The sequence below is a fragment of the Fringilla coelebs genome (genome assembly GCF_963513975.1).
Source record: "Fringilla coelebs genome assembly, chromosome: 3".
NCBI lineage: Eukaryota > Metazoa > Chordata > Aves > Passeriformes > Fringillidae > Fringilla > Fringilla coelebs.
In genome coordinates this window covers 12,431,570-12,446,990 of record NC_140030.1, presented here as the reverse complement: position 1 = coordinate 12,446,990, position 15,421 = coordinate 12,431,570, and the positions used below count along the sequence as shown (strand labels likewise).

General features: G+C 36.7%; 1 protein-coding gene across 5 annotated transcripts in view; it reads right to left on the bottom strand.

The window, feature by feature from the left end:
• Positions 1 to 15,421, bottom strand: part of CYRIA (CYFIP related Rac1 interactor A) — a 56,296-nt gene that overhangs the window by 13,306 nt on the left and 27,569 nt on the right. For 2 of the 5 annotated variants that reach the window (XM_084202130.1, XM_084202131.1), the window contains one exon: positions 6,156 to 6,235. The exons of 1 other annotated variant lie outside the window; for it this stretch is intronic. In XM_084202130.1, the coding sequence (XP_084058256.1) occupies positions 6,156 to 6,225 (70 nt within the window). In that variant the 5' untranslated portion in view covers positions 6,226 to 6,235. Of the gene's footprint in view, positions 1 to 5,887; positions 5,968 to 6,155; positions 6,236 to 15,421 lie in introns of all 5 variants that reach the window. 2 more of the 5 variants (XM_084202128.1, XM_084202129.1) reach the window with 2 other exon arrangements.

Genomic DNA, 15,421 nt, shown 5'->3' with positions numbered 1-15,421 from the left:
CAAAACAGAAAATTCTTCTGACTTTAACGAGGAAAGCAGTGATCCTGAGAAACAGTTGCACACCATACAACAACAGAGCAGGGAAAGGTGGGAGTCACATAAAAATCAGTATCTGTATTTTATTAGTTAAGATAATGAAAATAACATTTCAGTCAATACTAACACAAAAGAGAATAAATAACTTGTTAGTGCAGTTAATGAATGTCAAATTTTCATGTGCAGGTAACCTGAAGCATCTTGTTTAACCTTGTTGGTTAACAAGGTACTTCTATGTTAAGTTTTACAATTTATTTGCTTTAAAAGTACTAGTGCTTAAGGGGGATGCAAATGCTATGGACTGCCCAGCCCTTTGGAACTTCAAAAAGGCCTTTAGTAACATCCTTTATTGTAAGTCTTTTTCAAAAGTTCCCAATTCATCTTTTGGAAGTTGGTGGAAGGAGGAATATTTGAAACTTATTGAGCTTTCTGTAGTATCCCAGCACCTGGAGATAGAGTAGGAGCAAGAGCCAGGTAGGTGTGTGGAAGAGGGAAAGAGAGGGAAGGGAGAGGAAAAGGGCTGCAAAGGCTCCAGAGCAGCAGGCTTAGCTTGCACTTGCAGAAGCAGTTTATATTTATGTTGGAAGTATTTAGCTTAAAAAGAAAGGTAGGGAGGATGATTCAGGCTTCTTTTTTTTTAAAAAACCCATGCATTTACTTATGAAACAAGAGGTTATGCAAACAGATGTTCTGATAAGACCATGGCCATTTTTCAAAAGGGATTTTACAAGAAGATCCTGCCAAAAATGGTCAGGTAAAATAACTGAAATGGATGGATCACTTTGAAAACAATTTCATCTTACTGTCAACAACAATAATAATAATAATAGCAGCAACAACTAAAAGGAATCGAGACTTCTTCATGACAGATTTTGACTTTTAGAACTGGCTTGCTATTTCAATGAAACCAAACCTTGTTCCTCTGCTCTGAATTAAACAATGCCAGCTCTGAACCATGGTGTGGAATCACTGGTTGGCCGTGCTCACCTCTTATCCCCACACCACCAGAGAACCAGCATGAGCTTCAGAAACATGAGCCCATTTATAAATGAAACCACTGGCACTGGCCAACCCATGTGAATGCAAGCCCCCTCAGTAACAAGTTACCATAATGGCCACACTCACTGCATTTCAAGGCTGAGTTTTTAGAATGCTCATGATTAGCAATCAGAGCATTCTGTCTTTAAAAACAGAGAATCCTTTTACCTCCCTTTGGACAAATGCTTCTAACGTAAACCCTAAACCAAACAACTGAATGAATCCTGTATCAAATTAATGCAAGAGTTAGATGAGGCTTGAATCTCCCGTATACAGATTCTACCAGCAAAATTTGAAAATTTTAGATCTGGAAAGAAATACACTTCCACTGGCTCCATCAGAAATAACCAGGACATGATAATTCATCCATTCCAATGAACACATGCTCTTTTTCACATTTACGTGTGGCCTATGCCATGTTTTGGATGGAACTTCAAACTTCACAAAGAACAAGAGGAAACGTGGACCCAATACTGCTCATTTGTGGATGCATTAAGAATTTCAGGTGAATGCTAGGGCATGAAAGTGGGGTTGTGATTATTTTCTTAGCAAAATACCTGTCAATTGTTTCAGAAAACCCTCCTAATTGAGTTAGCTGGGGTTAGTTATCTACCTCATCCTTCACCAAATGTGCATTAGACACAAACACAGAAACTTGTAGATAGGTAAAACAGTATTCATAGGATAAGACTAAATATAGAAAGGATGTGATGCCTTTACCAATACCAAATGAAGTACAAAAATACCTCAGTAATCAATTTTAATGAAGAAAGCACAGTACTATGAAGAGTACTAACAACAGGACAAGAAGCACTTCCAACTCACACACCCTTTCTGAATCTGAAATGCAGAACAAAAGCCGAGAACTTCATTCTGCCTTTAGGTGGTTAAGAAGATTCCCACTGAGGCTGGTTAGTTCTTCCATTTCAATGAATGTAGAATCATGTTTTTCAAAAAAATACCATGCTCTTCTGGCCTCCACATAGCAAAAGAAAGTGAGTTAAACAAGAGCTTTCATGCATTCTGCTTTCAGCTTTTCTTGTCATGCCCACTGCTGAAGTTGGCAAATAATTCCTCAGTCAGCAAGTTAGAGAGCAGTATACATATTTAACTGCATAATGCTAAAGTCCTATTTGAGATTTGTCACCATGACAATGATTTTTTTTCCATGCCAATCTGGGACAAAATTTAAAGAAAAGCTCAGAAATGAGCAAAGGCATTATAATTACAGTGACTGATGCACTTTAGAGGGTTCCAGAACCTGCTACACTCCATACATTAATGAATCTCCAGTATTGCATAGAAACAGTACCCTCTCCAGGCTACATGGGATTTTTTAATTTCATTCTTTCTAAACTAGCTAGAATAAAGTGAAGCTCACAAAATTGTTAACACTGGCTCCAGGCAGGGTACTGTGCCAGGGAGATCAGTGCCCAGCTTCAGCTCTGTGGTGGATGGGGGATGGACACACAGCACCTCTCTGACTGAGCTGCGGTTTCTGCCTCAGGGCATCCACAGCTCGGGAATTGAGTGCAACCTCCCACAGGCTGGACCCAGATTATATCCTCAGCCTTGCTGCCTGTGCAACAAGAGTATTAATTAATAGCCTATTATGTGAAAAGTGGGCAGTTGCTCTGCTGCCAGACACATTCTAATAATAGACCCTTTTAATCGTACATGAATAATAACTGAAAATTTCATTAATCTTTCTGGGGATGTGAGGGAATCCTAGAAAATAAGGTTCTTGGAAGGGATGAGAGAGATTTAACTAGGCTCAAGTGAAATCCACCTAGCTAACAGTAAAAAAAAAAAAAAAGACCCTGCTCACATTAAGGTTAGAAACATCTTATAAGAAGTATTTGAGGAGAGGATGGGACTGTAGGTGTCACTTAAGGACATCTTCGAATAATCTATAAGCTTTAGTCTTTTAGATTCAAGTTAAATTGTTGCCTCAACTTTCAAATTATTTCCAAGAATACCTGTAGAATTATTTGTTTGCTTTGCCTGAGAAAGGCAGCAGTGATTTGACAATAGATTTTCTGCAAAAAAGAGCAATTTTAAGATGGTACAGAAAGAGCTCAAATACCCAGAATTAATTTATCTGCAACTAATTTAAATAAGGTCAACATTTAAAGTACAAAACAGTTCTTGAACTGACAAAACGGACAAATCCATTTCAAGAGAATTTGATGTGCAATCCTGAAAGCTACAGACTCTCAAGACTTGCCACTCTCAAAACTTGCCCGGCACTCACTTTTCCTAACACTATTTTCAAGCTGAGCACTAAGAAGGAATTAAAGTAAAGTAAATGATATATAATCAAACCAAGAGGTAGTAGCTTGATTAAAAATACTCCCATCAAGATCCAAGTGTAAAAAGCAAAATGGTGCACTTTCTAATAAGGATGAAATTATTTTTCTCTATTTAAACCTTTCAGTAGACCTTAAAAAGAGAGTAATTTGGCTGAATGCATTAAGTCTGCAATACCCCTTTAAAGAAAAGGCCTTTCTACCTGCATGGAGGATGTTATTCTCCACACAGACCCAGCATACATGCCCAACTCTAAAATGAGTACTGGGGAGCAAACAGAACTGCTTTCGCTATACAGCATTAACTGAAATTAATGCTGGATTCAAGTTTTTTCAAGTATGACCATGGAGTTACAAAACTTGATTTCCAGTTTGTATTGAAGAATAATAATGTTAGGTGTCAAAAAGAATTGCAACTGACAATGTGGACACCTGTAGGAAAGTAGGGGAAAAGAGATGATTGTAAAGCTTTTTTTTTTTTAGTAGCCAGCTAATGAAAAAGCCCACAGAAACTACAGAAACTAAAAAACAGGATGCTGATGCAAATAATGAAGAATAATGAATACAGTAAACACATCAGCTCAGCACGTGTCATCCTCTGAATGGCCAACTGCAGTGACCATGTTCACCCATGAGCTCAAACTGACAGCCCAGGCCACAGAAAGCCACATGTCCAGCAAATCCACACCAGACTCTGACCCATGTCCTCTCACTCAGTGTCCTTTCCCACAGTACAATAGCCAGTTACAGGAGACCAAAGCACAAATCCACAGCCCTTTTTTACTCACATCCCTTTGAGCCAACACAGATTTCGTGCCACTAAAAATCTCTGGGACTGTATTTCGAGAGAAAAACTTTTAAACTTACACTTACAAGCATGAAATTCTCTAAAATTTGGAGATGACATTTTTTTGTTCCTCTCCAGGTAGGTGTGGTAGGTAGGTGCCCGACTAGTGTGCCCTAACCACTGGCACCTCCTGTGGGAGAGGGTACTTCACTCAGTTCTTGGCCACGTGCTTTTGGAAAGAAAAACAACCTTCACTGCCAAGGCAACAAATTCGGTATTTCCCCCTCACCACCACCTCCACCAAGGCTCCCCACTGCCAGAGCACCTGTTTCCTGCCAAGCCTGCAGCCTGGGTCAGGAACACTTTCTTGCCAACAAGGACACAATGGGGCTGATTAAACCTGTAAGCTCAGAGCAGCTGAAAGCTTTCACAATAGCTTGGCAAAGCCACAGAGCACTGCCAAGGCCCTCAAAAGTTTGGTAGAAAAAAATTAAGTGGTGGTTTGGATAGAGGTTTGACATCTTAGGATGACAGCAAAGTTTTCAAATTATATAGACAGAGAAGAAGGGATAGGGCTCCTCCTAAACCCAAACTAACCAATTAACCTTTTTTTCATATTTTAAAACTAACTTTTCATAATGAGGTAATTAAGCTCTAGATGAGAAGATTAAGGTATGTGCACAGTTCTAGTCATAGTCATAGCTCTCATCTAAGAATGCATGTTTGAACAATTTCATCAGATTTAAATATGTATTTAAATTACTTTTTGAAACAGTACTTCTGAATGTACACAGGCATATGTGCTCATAACATGCCAGTTACTTCTTTGAGAAAATAATTCACGAATAAATGATTAAAGAACAAAACTATTTCAAGATGATAAAATATGTGCCTAATCACCTGAAATGCTCTTTTAAACCATGCTACAAAAGGAAAGCATTTAAAAAACACTAGATTTTCTCAAAACTTTTTGGTTGGCTTTTTTTTTTTTTTTAGAACAGAGGTATTAAGAGACAAAATGTCACACACTGTTCCTGTTCCAAATAAAACAAATTCCATGTATGTGGTGAAGACAGATTAAAACCATATTAAAGGATTTGGTGACAGTGTCTAGAAGAAGATGCAGGGAAACTGTAGTCAGCAAAAGTGAAAACAGCTTTGGATCAAATATAGATGTGACAAGAGAACTGGAATGGGAAACACTGTTCTGCAACTGATAACCATGCCTGATAACTGATAACCGTTTAGAGAGATGCAATCAAACACATACACTGACTATTTCACTACTTTTTAGAAACTATAAACCCAGCTAAATCATCACTGAACCAAGCAAAAATAGTTCCACCTCCACTGCTTTTTTTCCCCAGCTTTTTATTTCCACATTTATTTCCATTCAAGAAAGAATCATAATTTTTTTAACCCTGATTTGTTAAAGAAAGCTGAGTTCATTCATAGGTAAGTTTAACAATTGCTCATAAATGTTTTGAATTTATTTCAAGATAGAGTTTTACTTGCATATCTGCCTCTCTGCCCTTTTCTCCGCTCAGAATGAAGTAATTTTGTATGGTTTTATAAATATCAGAAAGTAATATTCTACTGAAGTGTAATTTGATTTGTTTGCAAATCCCTTTTGAATTGCTTTATGATGCATAAGCACATGCAGTTTATTAGGAAATAATAAGCAAAGAAGGCAAGCCAGGCAAGAAGCTTTGCTCACTTTCAAAGTCAAGGAAAAAATTTGGCCCCTGATCAAGCTCTGTGCAAGTGAGAACTTTTAAAAGATTTCCCATTTGGCTCCTGAAAAATAGAAAAGGAAGAGAAAAGGAGTCCTGAGTGAACAAATTATTTTAGAGACAAGGACTTGGACAGATTGGTTGAGCTGGAAAATACACACTGTAAGCAATAAGATTTTAAAAGTTTTTCCTCAGTTTGCTGCTAAGTCAAGGAAAAGATTTTCTCAATGTCTTGTAATTGTTTGAACTTACTTTCAAAATCCAGGAAAAAATGTGGATAGTTTTCAATTTCCCTGGTAAGGACCTTAAGAAGATTACCCATCCCAGCAAACCTAGTAAATGCAACAAAATCATAAACAGTTATACATGTAAACTCAGAATACTACAGCTAAGAGCTTGACACAGTCTGCATCGTAAATTCAACATTTTGGCAAGTTCTGGACCATGAGAAACATTTTGATGGTGAATTCTCTGATATTTATTCAGGAAGAGGAAGACCTCAGATAAACACAGAAATAATTCTGTTCACCAAATTGGAATTTAAACATCAGGATAACATCCTAGTGTATAAACAGATATTTATGAATTTATTCACTTAGCAAGAGAAATAAACTCAGAGCTATATCTCTATTTGTTAATTCTCTAAATTGCTGGACTCCAGATTACTTAATACCATTTCAAATTAAAAACTGACATCTTAACACTTGTCTTAGATCTTCAGCAAAAATCCATGTAATTTTAAGTAAATAACTCACTATAAGGAAAAAAAAAATCTAGTTGTTTCTAGTCAGTAAGATTTATAACAAGATTACAACAAATTTCTATCAAAAAGGACAGCTAAAAAGCTTTTTTGCTTTTAAAAGTGTATGTGTGCATTTTAAAAAAAGAAAGAGAGTAAAAATGGGAGGTGTGAACCCTATTTTTTATCTGTTATTCCTATCTTTTATCAACTTGGAATTCTTTTCATTTCAAGTTATGAATAACTTCCAAAAGGAAAAGTGACCAGTTCTTAAAAAAGAAAGTCTCTACAGAAGATAAAAAGGAAAGAGTTTTGAAAAAAGGTTTTTTTGCCAGTACAGTCTTTAGGAAGGTAAGTTATTCTAACACCGTGTAGAAGAAGAGCTTTCTTGGTCAAACTTAAACTTTCTCTCAGAAGACAGAAAAATTAAACCATGAAAAGCATGTATCAGGATAAAGAGATCTGCCTGGAGGGATGTAGAAAAATGTAATTTTAGATTTAAAACACAGATTGAAAACTGAGTTTTGCCTCAAAGAGAAATATTCTCATTACTCTAAACCACGGCTCTTGGGGATCACATCTGATGTTCATCTGTGATTCAGTTTAACTCTTTTCCCACTTAAGAAATCAGACCACAAAAAATTATTCTAAGCATGTACATAGCTGATACTCCACATAAGGAGACAAAGCTTTTTTCAAGTTTTCCCACAAGCATTACAGTAGGAAAAGTATCATCAACCCTAATTTCTATGTGCATATAAAGGATGTATTTCTACATCAGTAAAACCTAGGAAAGTAATGTGAGGCTTGGAGATTTCAAAGCAGCCACAGTCATAACATAAAATGATATAAATTTAATCAATAGTCTGTTCAGAACATGCAGTTTCATGTAAGCAAGGCTTTTGTTAAATAAATGGCTTTGTTTTGCATTAAATACTTCTTGAAAGTTTTCTCTCCAGAACAAATCCAGTGAGCAGACTGTCAAGCCCTTCGTAATTAGCAATATTGCATATACAAAATTGAAACACAAAGAAACATTTTCCATTATTCATAAAGTTACATTCATTACATGCAGGAAAAATATGTACACTTTTACTTTCAGAACAAGATCAGCACCTTATACACTGAGTTTGACTTTCTGATTAGCCTACAAAGGGGAAAAACATGCAAACAGAGCAAAATAGATTTTATACAGTGTTAAAACTTATATATTCAATAATTTAATATTTTCATCACATTGGTATAATACATTTTATCAACAGCAGCTAGGAGAAACATGATAAAGTACACACACTTGTTTTCCTTTTCATAACCTTGAAAAAAATTATTTTATGTAATAGTATCACAATCGACATGACTGACTCAGCTTGGATTCTTCACTTTCAACTCTTTTTAAGCCATAACTTACCTCATCGCCTTCAATCTTCAGAGAGTACCCAAGCATTTCTTCTGCTGCCAAAGCTTGCACTGCATCCAGAACTGGTTTAGCTGATAGCATGCTTCGAACAGCGAGGAACCCTTTGTGCCAAAAACCTGAGGATATGCTCCCTCATTTGCATTGAGTCGCTTGGGGTCATGTGCCCAAGCTCTGCCTCTGATCCTTCTTAAACAAGTACAGCACATCTCAGCTTGGGAGATTTTTGAATGTTTTTCCAGAACTTTTCTTACATTTCCTAGCTTGTTTTTCACTTTATTCCCTCTCCTTCAATCCCTGTGTAGTAACTGATCCAGCTATTCAGGTCACAAGTACGGAACAGAAGCCTACCACAAAGTTATACACACACATGTTCATGCAGGTGGCATTTTCCAATGATCCTGGAGGCTCTGGTTTGACACCACACACTTTCAAAGCATATCAACCCCAAAAATAGTCATATTCAACATCAACATCCAGAAAAATATGGTTTAGGCAGCTGCTAAACCTATTTTAATTATTTTTTATATAATTTCTTTATAGTTTCCTAAAAAAAACTAAAAGCAACATCTGGTTCCATGAAACTTTCACTTTCAAGTGTAATTCATCATCAACACTAAATTTTAGTTTCAAATTAAAAGGCCAAGCTTAAAGGAAGTGCTAATAAATGCAAATCTTTGCCTCAAACTGAATTATTTTATTCTGCATAGCCTGCTGCTTCCCAGTACTTGGCTCTTTCAAACTGTCTTTCCTCAAAAACTCTAATAACATATTCCAAACCTCAGGAACTGAAAGTCACCTCCAGGATAATTTTAATGAGATTTCAAAGTAACTAGCGGCACACATTCTGAGCAGGTCTATATATATATCCTGTGATTGCAAGAGAAATGCAAATAACAGCTGATGTACAGAAGCAAATCATAAAGGTTTAACGTAGGATCATAAAACTCTATTTCATTAAACCGGAAAGCATTTTATTTTACTTACTGTAAAATCAGTTTAAATGTTGCACTGAGACTCAATGCATATATAAAAATATTGCTGATGCTGCACCACTAAATGCTAGCAGCTTCTCTTTAGTGTTTTAATCCCTTAAAATTCCAACTTGTACCCATGCTTTAAAAACTGACATGTTGACAACGATGTCTGCATTTTTCCCTGTTGTTTTCCAAACCATTAAAGCTTACTCCAAGATATTATGTAAGCATATAGAAAATAGTTTTTAAGCTATTGTTGACATTGCTTAATTTTTGATGTCAACATTTAATTAGTAGCACACAGACATAAATAAACCATAACCCAGCAATGAGCAGGAAGGTACATTTAGCATTTTGCATTTTATTTACCATTATCCAGTAGCAGGTTTTAAAACTTTTAAAGCTTTAAAAAAAATATCACAGGCTGGTTTTCCAACAAATAACTGTGTTCCTAAAATTCCACTGATTTAGTTTCAACGTTCTAGAGGTATTACCTTGTATGGGAAAATAAATTCCTTCTATCCCACTAAGACAATCAGTTTATTTCTGAATTGTGATTATATAAAATACTATCCCCCCAAAAAAAAGTCAGAATTCAACCCTACAAATCTGCCATGGATTTTACATACATATTCTGAAAGTATACTGAAATATATCTATTATATACTTAAATCCACTTTTGAAAATATAGAAAGTGTTCCCAAACTGGGAATTACTTACTGAACACTGAATATTGTGTTATTCAATACTTTAAAATTTTGGGTTACACACTGTTTTAAGCAACTACACAATTCTCAAGTGTGGAGTTTTGCACCACTTTCAAGTAACAGCTACAGTACTATACAAATTGCTAGAGAAGTACTGATTGATTTCTTCTCTTACAGTCTTACAGGACTAATTTAATCAGTACCAATTCCACACCATCAGCAACACTGCAGTACACTGAAGATGTAACAGAGAGACCAAGTTTTAAAACTTTGTGTTAGTGAAAAAGGACACATTCACCAGCTCAAGCCTTTGCAGCTCATCAGTGCTCCTTTGCCAGATAATATTTCCTAAATCTGTCTGCTCACATAAACATGGTCTGAAAGGCTTTTGTCAAAATGAACTGGATCAGCAAATACCTACTGCTTAACCTCATTTAGATCATCCTAACGAAAGGAGGGCTTGTGCATGCTGTTATGAGCAGCTCCGCTGGGAGTTTCAGGAGAAAGGCTCCCAAGCTCAGGAGTGGCAATGGAAGATTCAGAATGATAACTTCTAGTGGCACACCTAAGCGGGTAGAGACAGGAGGTATCCAGTCCACAGTCTGAGGGAAATGTACTAAGCACATCAGCATCATTTAGGTACTGGAACTGACCTTACTGCATGAATAATTAATCATGGTTTCAAAAATATACCAGCATCTGAACAAACTCAAGATCTCTCAAATCAAAAGCATCCAAATCACTGTGATATTCACTCATACAGTTTGTTGAAGTGCTTGTAAGGAAACAGCAGAAGTACAAGATTGAAAAAATTATCTTGTGGAAACTGGCTGCTCATGGCCTGGACAGGTACACAGGGTAAAAAAACGTGGTGGTAAACGGAGTTAGATCCAAATGGTGGCTGGACACCAGTGGTGTTCCCCAGGGCTCAGTACTGGGGCCAGTCCCAGTTAATATATTTACATGGGATCTGGACAAGGGGATTTGTAGTTGTGAGGCCACACCTCAAGCGCTGTGTCCTGTTACTGAGCCCCTCACTACAAGAAAGCCATTGAGGTGCTAGAGCATGTCCAGAGAAGAGCCATGGAGCTGGGGAAGGGTCTGGGGCACAAGTCTGCTGAGGAGCAGCTGAGGGAGTTGGGGGTGTTTAGCCTGAAGAAAAGAAGGCTCTGAGCAACCACCTGAAAGGAGGCTGGAGCCAGGCAGGGTTTGGTCTCTTCTCCCAGGCAACTGGCGTTAGGAAGAGAGGACATGGCCTTGAGCTGCACCAGTGGAGGCTCAGGTTGGATACCAGGAAGGATTTCCTCAGGGAAAGAGTGGTTACACACAGGAACAGACTGGCCAGGGAGGTGGTGGAGTCACCGCTCCAAAAGTGTTCAAGAAACAGCTGGACATGGCACTTGCCTCTAGCTGGCATGATGGTGTTCAATCAGAGGTTGGACTCGATAATCTTGGAGCTCTTCTCCAACCTCAATGATACTGTGATGGAGTGCACTCTCAGTCAGTTCACAGACAACACCAAGCTGGGCAGGAGTGCTGATCTGCTGGAGGGCAGGAAGGCTCTGCAGAGGGGCCCAAACAGGCTGGACTGATGCTGAGGCCAATGGTGTGCCCTTGGGTCACAACGCTACAGGGCTGGGGAAGAGTGGCTGGAAAGTGGCCAAGAGGAAAACAACCTGGGGGTGCTGGTCAACAGCAGCTGAACATGAACCAGGCTGGGCCCAGAGTGGCCAGCAGGACCAGCAAAGTGGTAATGAGCAATAAGACAAAAGGAAATGGCCTCAAGTTGCACCAGGGAGGTTTAGATTGGATATCAGGAAAAATTTCTTTTCTGAGAGGGCAGTCAAGCACTGGCACAAGCCGCCTGGGGAAGTGGGTGAGCCAACATCTCTGGAGGTATTTAAAAGACTTGTAGATGTCATGCTTAGGGACATGGTGGATTTGGCACAATCAGGTCAACATCTGGACTCAATGAACTCGGAGATCTTTTCCAACCTAAATGATTCTATGTTTCTATTACTTCTTCCCATCAAATTCCACAGTAGGTTTCTTTTTAATAATCTCTTCAATTTTCTTATAGTTGGGAATATTTGCATGGATTTGCTATTATTACTATCTTCAGCTGTTTCACTGCTAAGTGTTTAAATCTTATAAACAGCAGTTGCATTAATGAAGAAAAATCTAACACCTGATATTTAATATTTAATAGCCTCAGTTGTGCAAATACTGTTAGTTTTCAGAAATGGTATTACTTCTCTATGGACTTTATCCTAAAAACCAGTTTAAAAAGGTATAGTTATACTAAGAAAAAAGTAAAAATAGCATGTATTTGTGCTGAGGTGATAATTGCACAAAACCTCCAAAGATATTTGATAATGAAGTATGTACTGTATTGTCTAGAAAGGCATAGATAAGATAAAAACATAACCAAACTCTTTTCAGAAAGCAAGCCATATTCATTTTCCAGAAAAATGAAATTATCCCCAATGCTGGCCTCTAAACACTGGATTTATAAGGTTTTCATAATACAAATAACATACATAAAGAGCACCAAATGGCAATTTATACATAAGCAAAGAAAAATCAGTGCCACACATTCCTTAGGCAGGTGAAGTATAAACAGACAAAAAGAAACCCCAACAAAACTCAAAGCCAGAAAATAGCTTTAAAGAAGTGAAAAGTACAATAGAGAAGAAAGTTGCTCAAGGTGAAAGTAACTCAAGATAAAAGAATCATTCCCTCTTTGAACAACCGTTTTATTAAAATTCCTAGTTAAGGAACACTTCTAGCTAAGAGCTTTTGCTGTTAACTGATATAGATTGCAGGACACAATTAAAACCTACAAAAAAGTGATGCAAGTCAAAGGGATTTAATAAATGGGTTGTAATGACAAATATGTTTTTCAGTAATCATAAAATGTTTAAAGAGTTGGCCAACATTAATAGCTGTAGCCTCAAGGATTATAGAGCTTGGTTTGTGGTTTCTCTAAAATTAAAAGTAAAAAAAGAAAAAATTACCTTAGATGAACCTAAAACTTATCCAGCAGGTTTTTTTTTTCTATATACCAACCCTCACACCTGAATTTACTTTGAACAGAACTCCTGTATATTTTCAGAGTTTATAATGTCAGAGCAGCCATCATGAAAGAATGAAAACCAGGCATCTAAAATATCTGGTTTTGATTCATATGTCATAATAACAAACAAAACAAAATATGGACCAGACAAACAAAAAAGCACCAACAAAAATGTAGAATGGAATCCAATTAAGCAATTAGAGTAAAATTATACTTGAATTTAAGAAAGTACTGCTGCACTTTGATCCTTCTGCCTGAGCAGAGAGTAACTAGAGTAACCTAGTCTGAACAGATGCTTTACACAAACCAGGGACACAATTCCTCTGTATACAACAAATGGAGCCTCTATCAATTTTCACAGCAGGGAGGCACCTTTAGAAGACACAGGTTTGGATAGTTTGAGTGTTTCTTCCTTCAAAATAAAATCACTGTATTTTGTTCCAAGTGGAGTTTTACTTAGTTCCTCCAAAATCTTCTAAGAGAGCCACACTACGATCTTCCTCTTAAAAGTTTTCTTGTCCTCATCATCTCCCACCAAAATCATAGTGGGAAAATCAATAATCCATCTTAGAATCCATTCAGTTTTGGAAATCTAATGATTTGAACATTTGAGAAGGTATCTGGTTTTAATATTTGTGAATATAATGAGTGAAAAATCTATGCTAGATCAGGTAAGAATCAGAATCAGAAACAGGACTTTTGGGTGAAAATTCAGAAACACGAAAAAAAAAAGTTCCTGGTCCTTTCTGCCTATAAATGACTGCTGATCATTCAGTCTTCTGACTATGCCACACATAGTATTTTTACTATACACAAAGAAAATCCAATTCAAGTGTCTGAAAGACAAAATGAAAAACATCATATTCTAGTTCTCTGGGCAACTATGGTAAAAACTTTCCTCAAAGTGATTTTATTTTCCAGTTATTTCTTGTGCCAGTTGATAACAGGAGTAAGTCTTTACATGCTAGCTTTCTTCTCTTTCTATTTTACTTCTTGTTTTAATACATAAATGCCAAAACAGCACATCTAATCTCAGTAAGTCAAACATAACTCCTACAGGGACTGGATTTCTTAGTGCATACTTCCTAGTGATCTGCTCTGAATGTGTCAGTATGTAGGATATAATGCATTTTGCCATTTTGTAATTATGGTTTTGAGGGTAATAATTTATAGGATATGGATCAGAGAAGTCTTTACAAGTATGGTTTCCTAGGAAAGGGAAAAGAAGTTAAAGGACATCTTAAAAAAACTAGAAGGACAATTAATTCAACAAAGATATTGACAATAGTGGAATTAAGACAGCTATGGCCGGCAATAGTTACCAACAGCTTAAGATTTGAAGAATTACAGATTAAATATGTATCTTTCTACGGATTTGCTGGTTTTAGTTTAAAAATTTGTCATAGTGGTCCTATTTAATATCTCATTACAAAAATAAGAAAACTTGCTGACCTATTACAAAGCTGTTACGAGGCTACTGATGGAAATAACAAGAGTTCCACTAGAAAAAAAAAATCAAAATCCACTTTAAAATAAACTGGAGGATAATGTATACTTTAAAAACGTATTTAAAAATTCAGAAAAAGGTAAAAGAAAAACTTCTATGTCTGTCTGGGTGAGGGAAAAAAAAGAAATAACAGGTAACATCCCAAAACAGCAGCTTGAGAGACCACATAAACCAGGGAACTGTTCAAGAAGGTTCTACTGAAGTGCGGAGGCATACGAGTGACAGAATGGGGCAAGGAGGATTAATTAACCATGCATCTCTACAGGCTTCCGTAGTAATAAATGTCCTTTTGAGAAGCTATTATTGACTTTTATGGAAGTTATGGGGAGAATTCACTGAATAAAAGGATGGAAACACAAGAAATTAAAAATAGAGTAGGTTACTAAACAAGGAGAAAACAGCAAATTAAACTGATTTCACAAAAGCAGTTTCAGTACTCTCAGGTACCTGGAAGGACAGGTCTCCTGGAAAGTTGATTTAAGGAAAAAGGGAGTGCAAGAAACTTAGTAGAAAATACACAACAGGTTATTCTGATGGACAAGAGAAACAAAATGGAGGCTCAGGAATCAATACACCTGCATAAGCATAGGGCAGAATTGAAGAAATATACAGAGGGAACTTGGACAAAGCACTGGAGAGGAGGAAAATGTTATTTACTACTGTAAATTGACTAGAACACTGAAAATCTGAAAACTAGCTGTCAGCAGTTTACTGGCTAAAAAAAGATGATGGTATTTTTAAACAGTATTTGTTGTATAGATCTGGTTTTGTTCAATACTTTTAATTAGTGACAGGCAGAGAATAAAATACCCTTTTAAAATATACACTAAGCTAGAAGGGAATTAAAATATTCTGGAAAATAGTATCATAATTCAAAATACTTTAATAAACTAGAGATACTATCCAGAAGACATTCCATAAATACAAATGTAAATTATTCCACTCAATGATAAAACCAAATCAATCCCACAGAGATAGACAGACTGGTAAGCAGAAAGACCAAGGAAAAATATTTGATCATTATACTGGACTATAAATTAAACATAAGGCAGGTTAGAAAGGTGCTAAACTCTGGAATTTTTCAATGTCTGCTTTCAC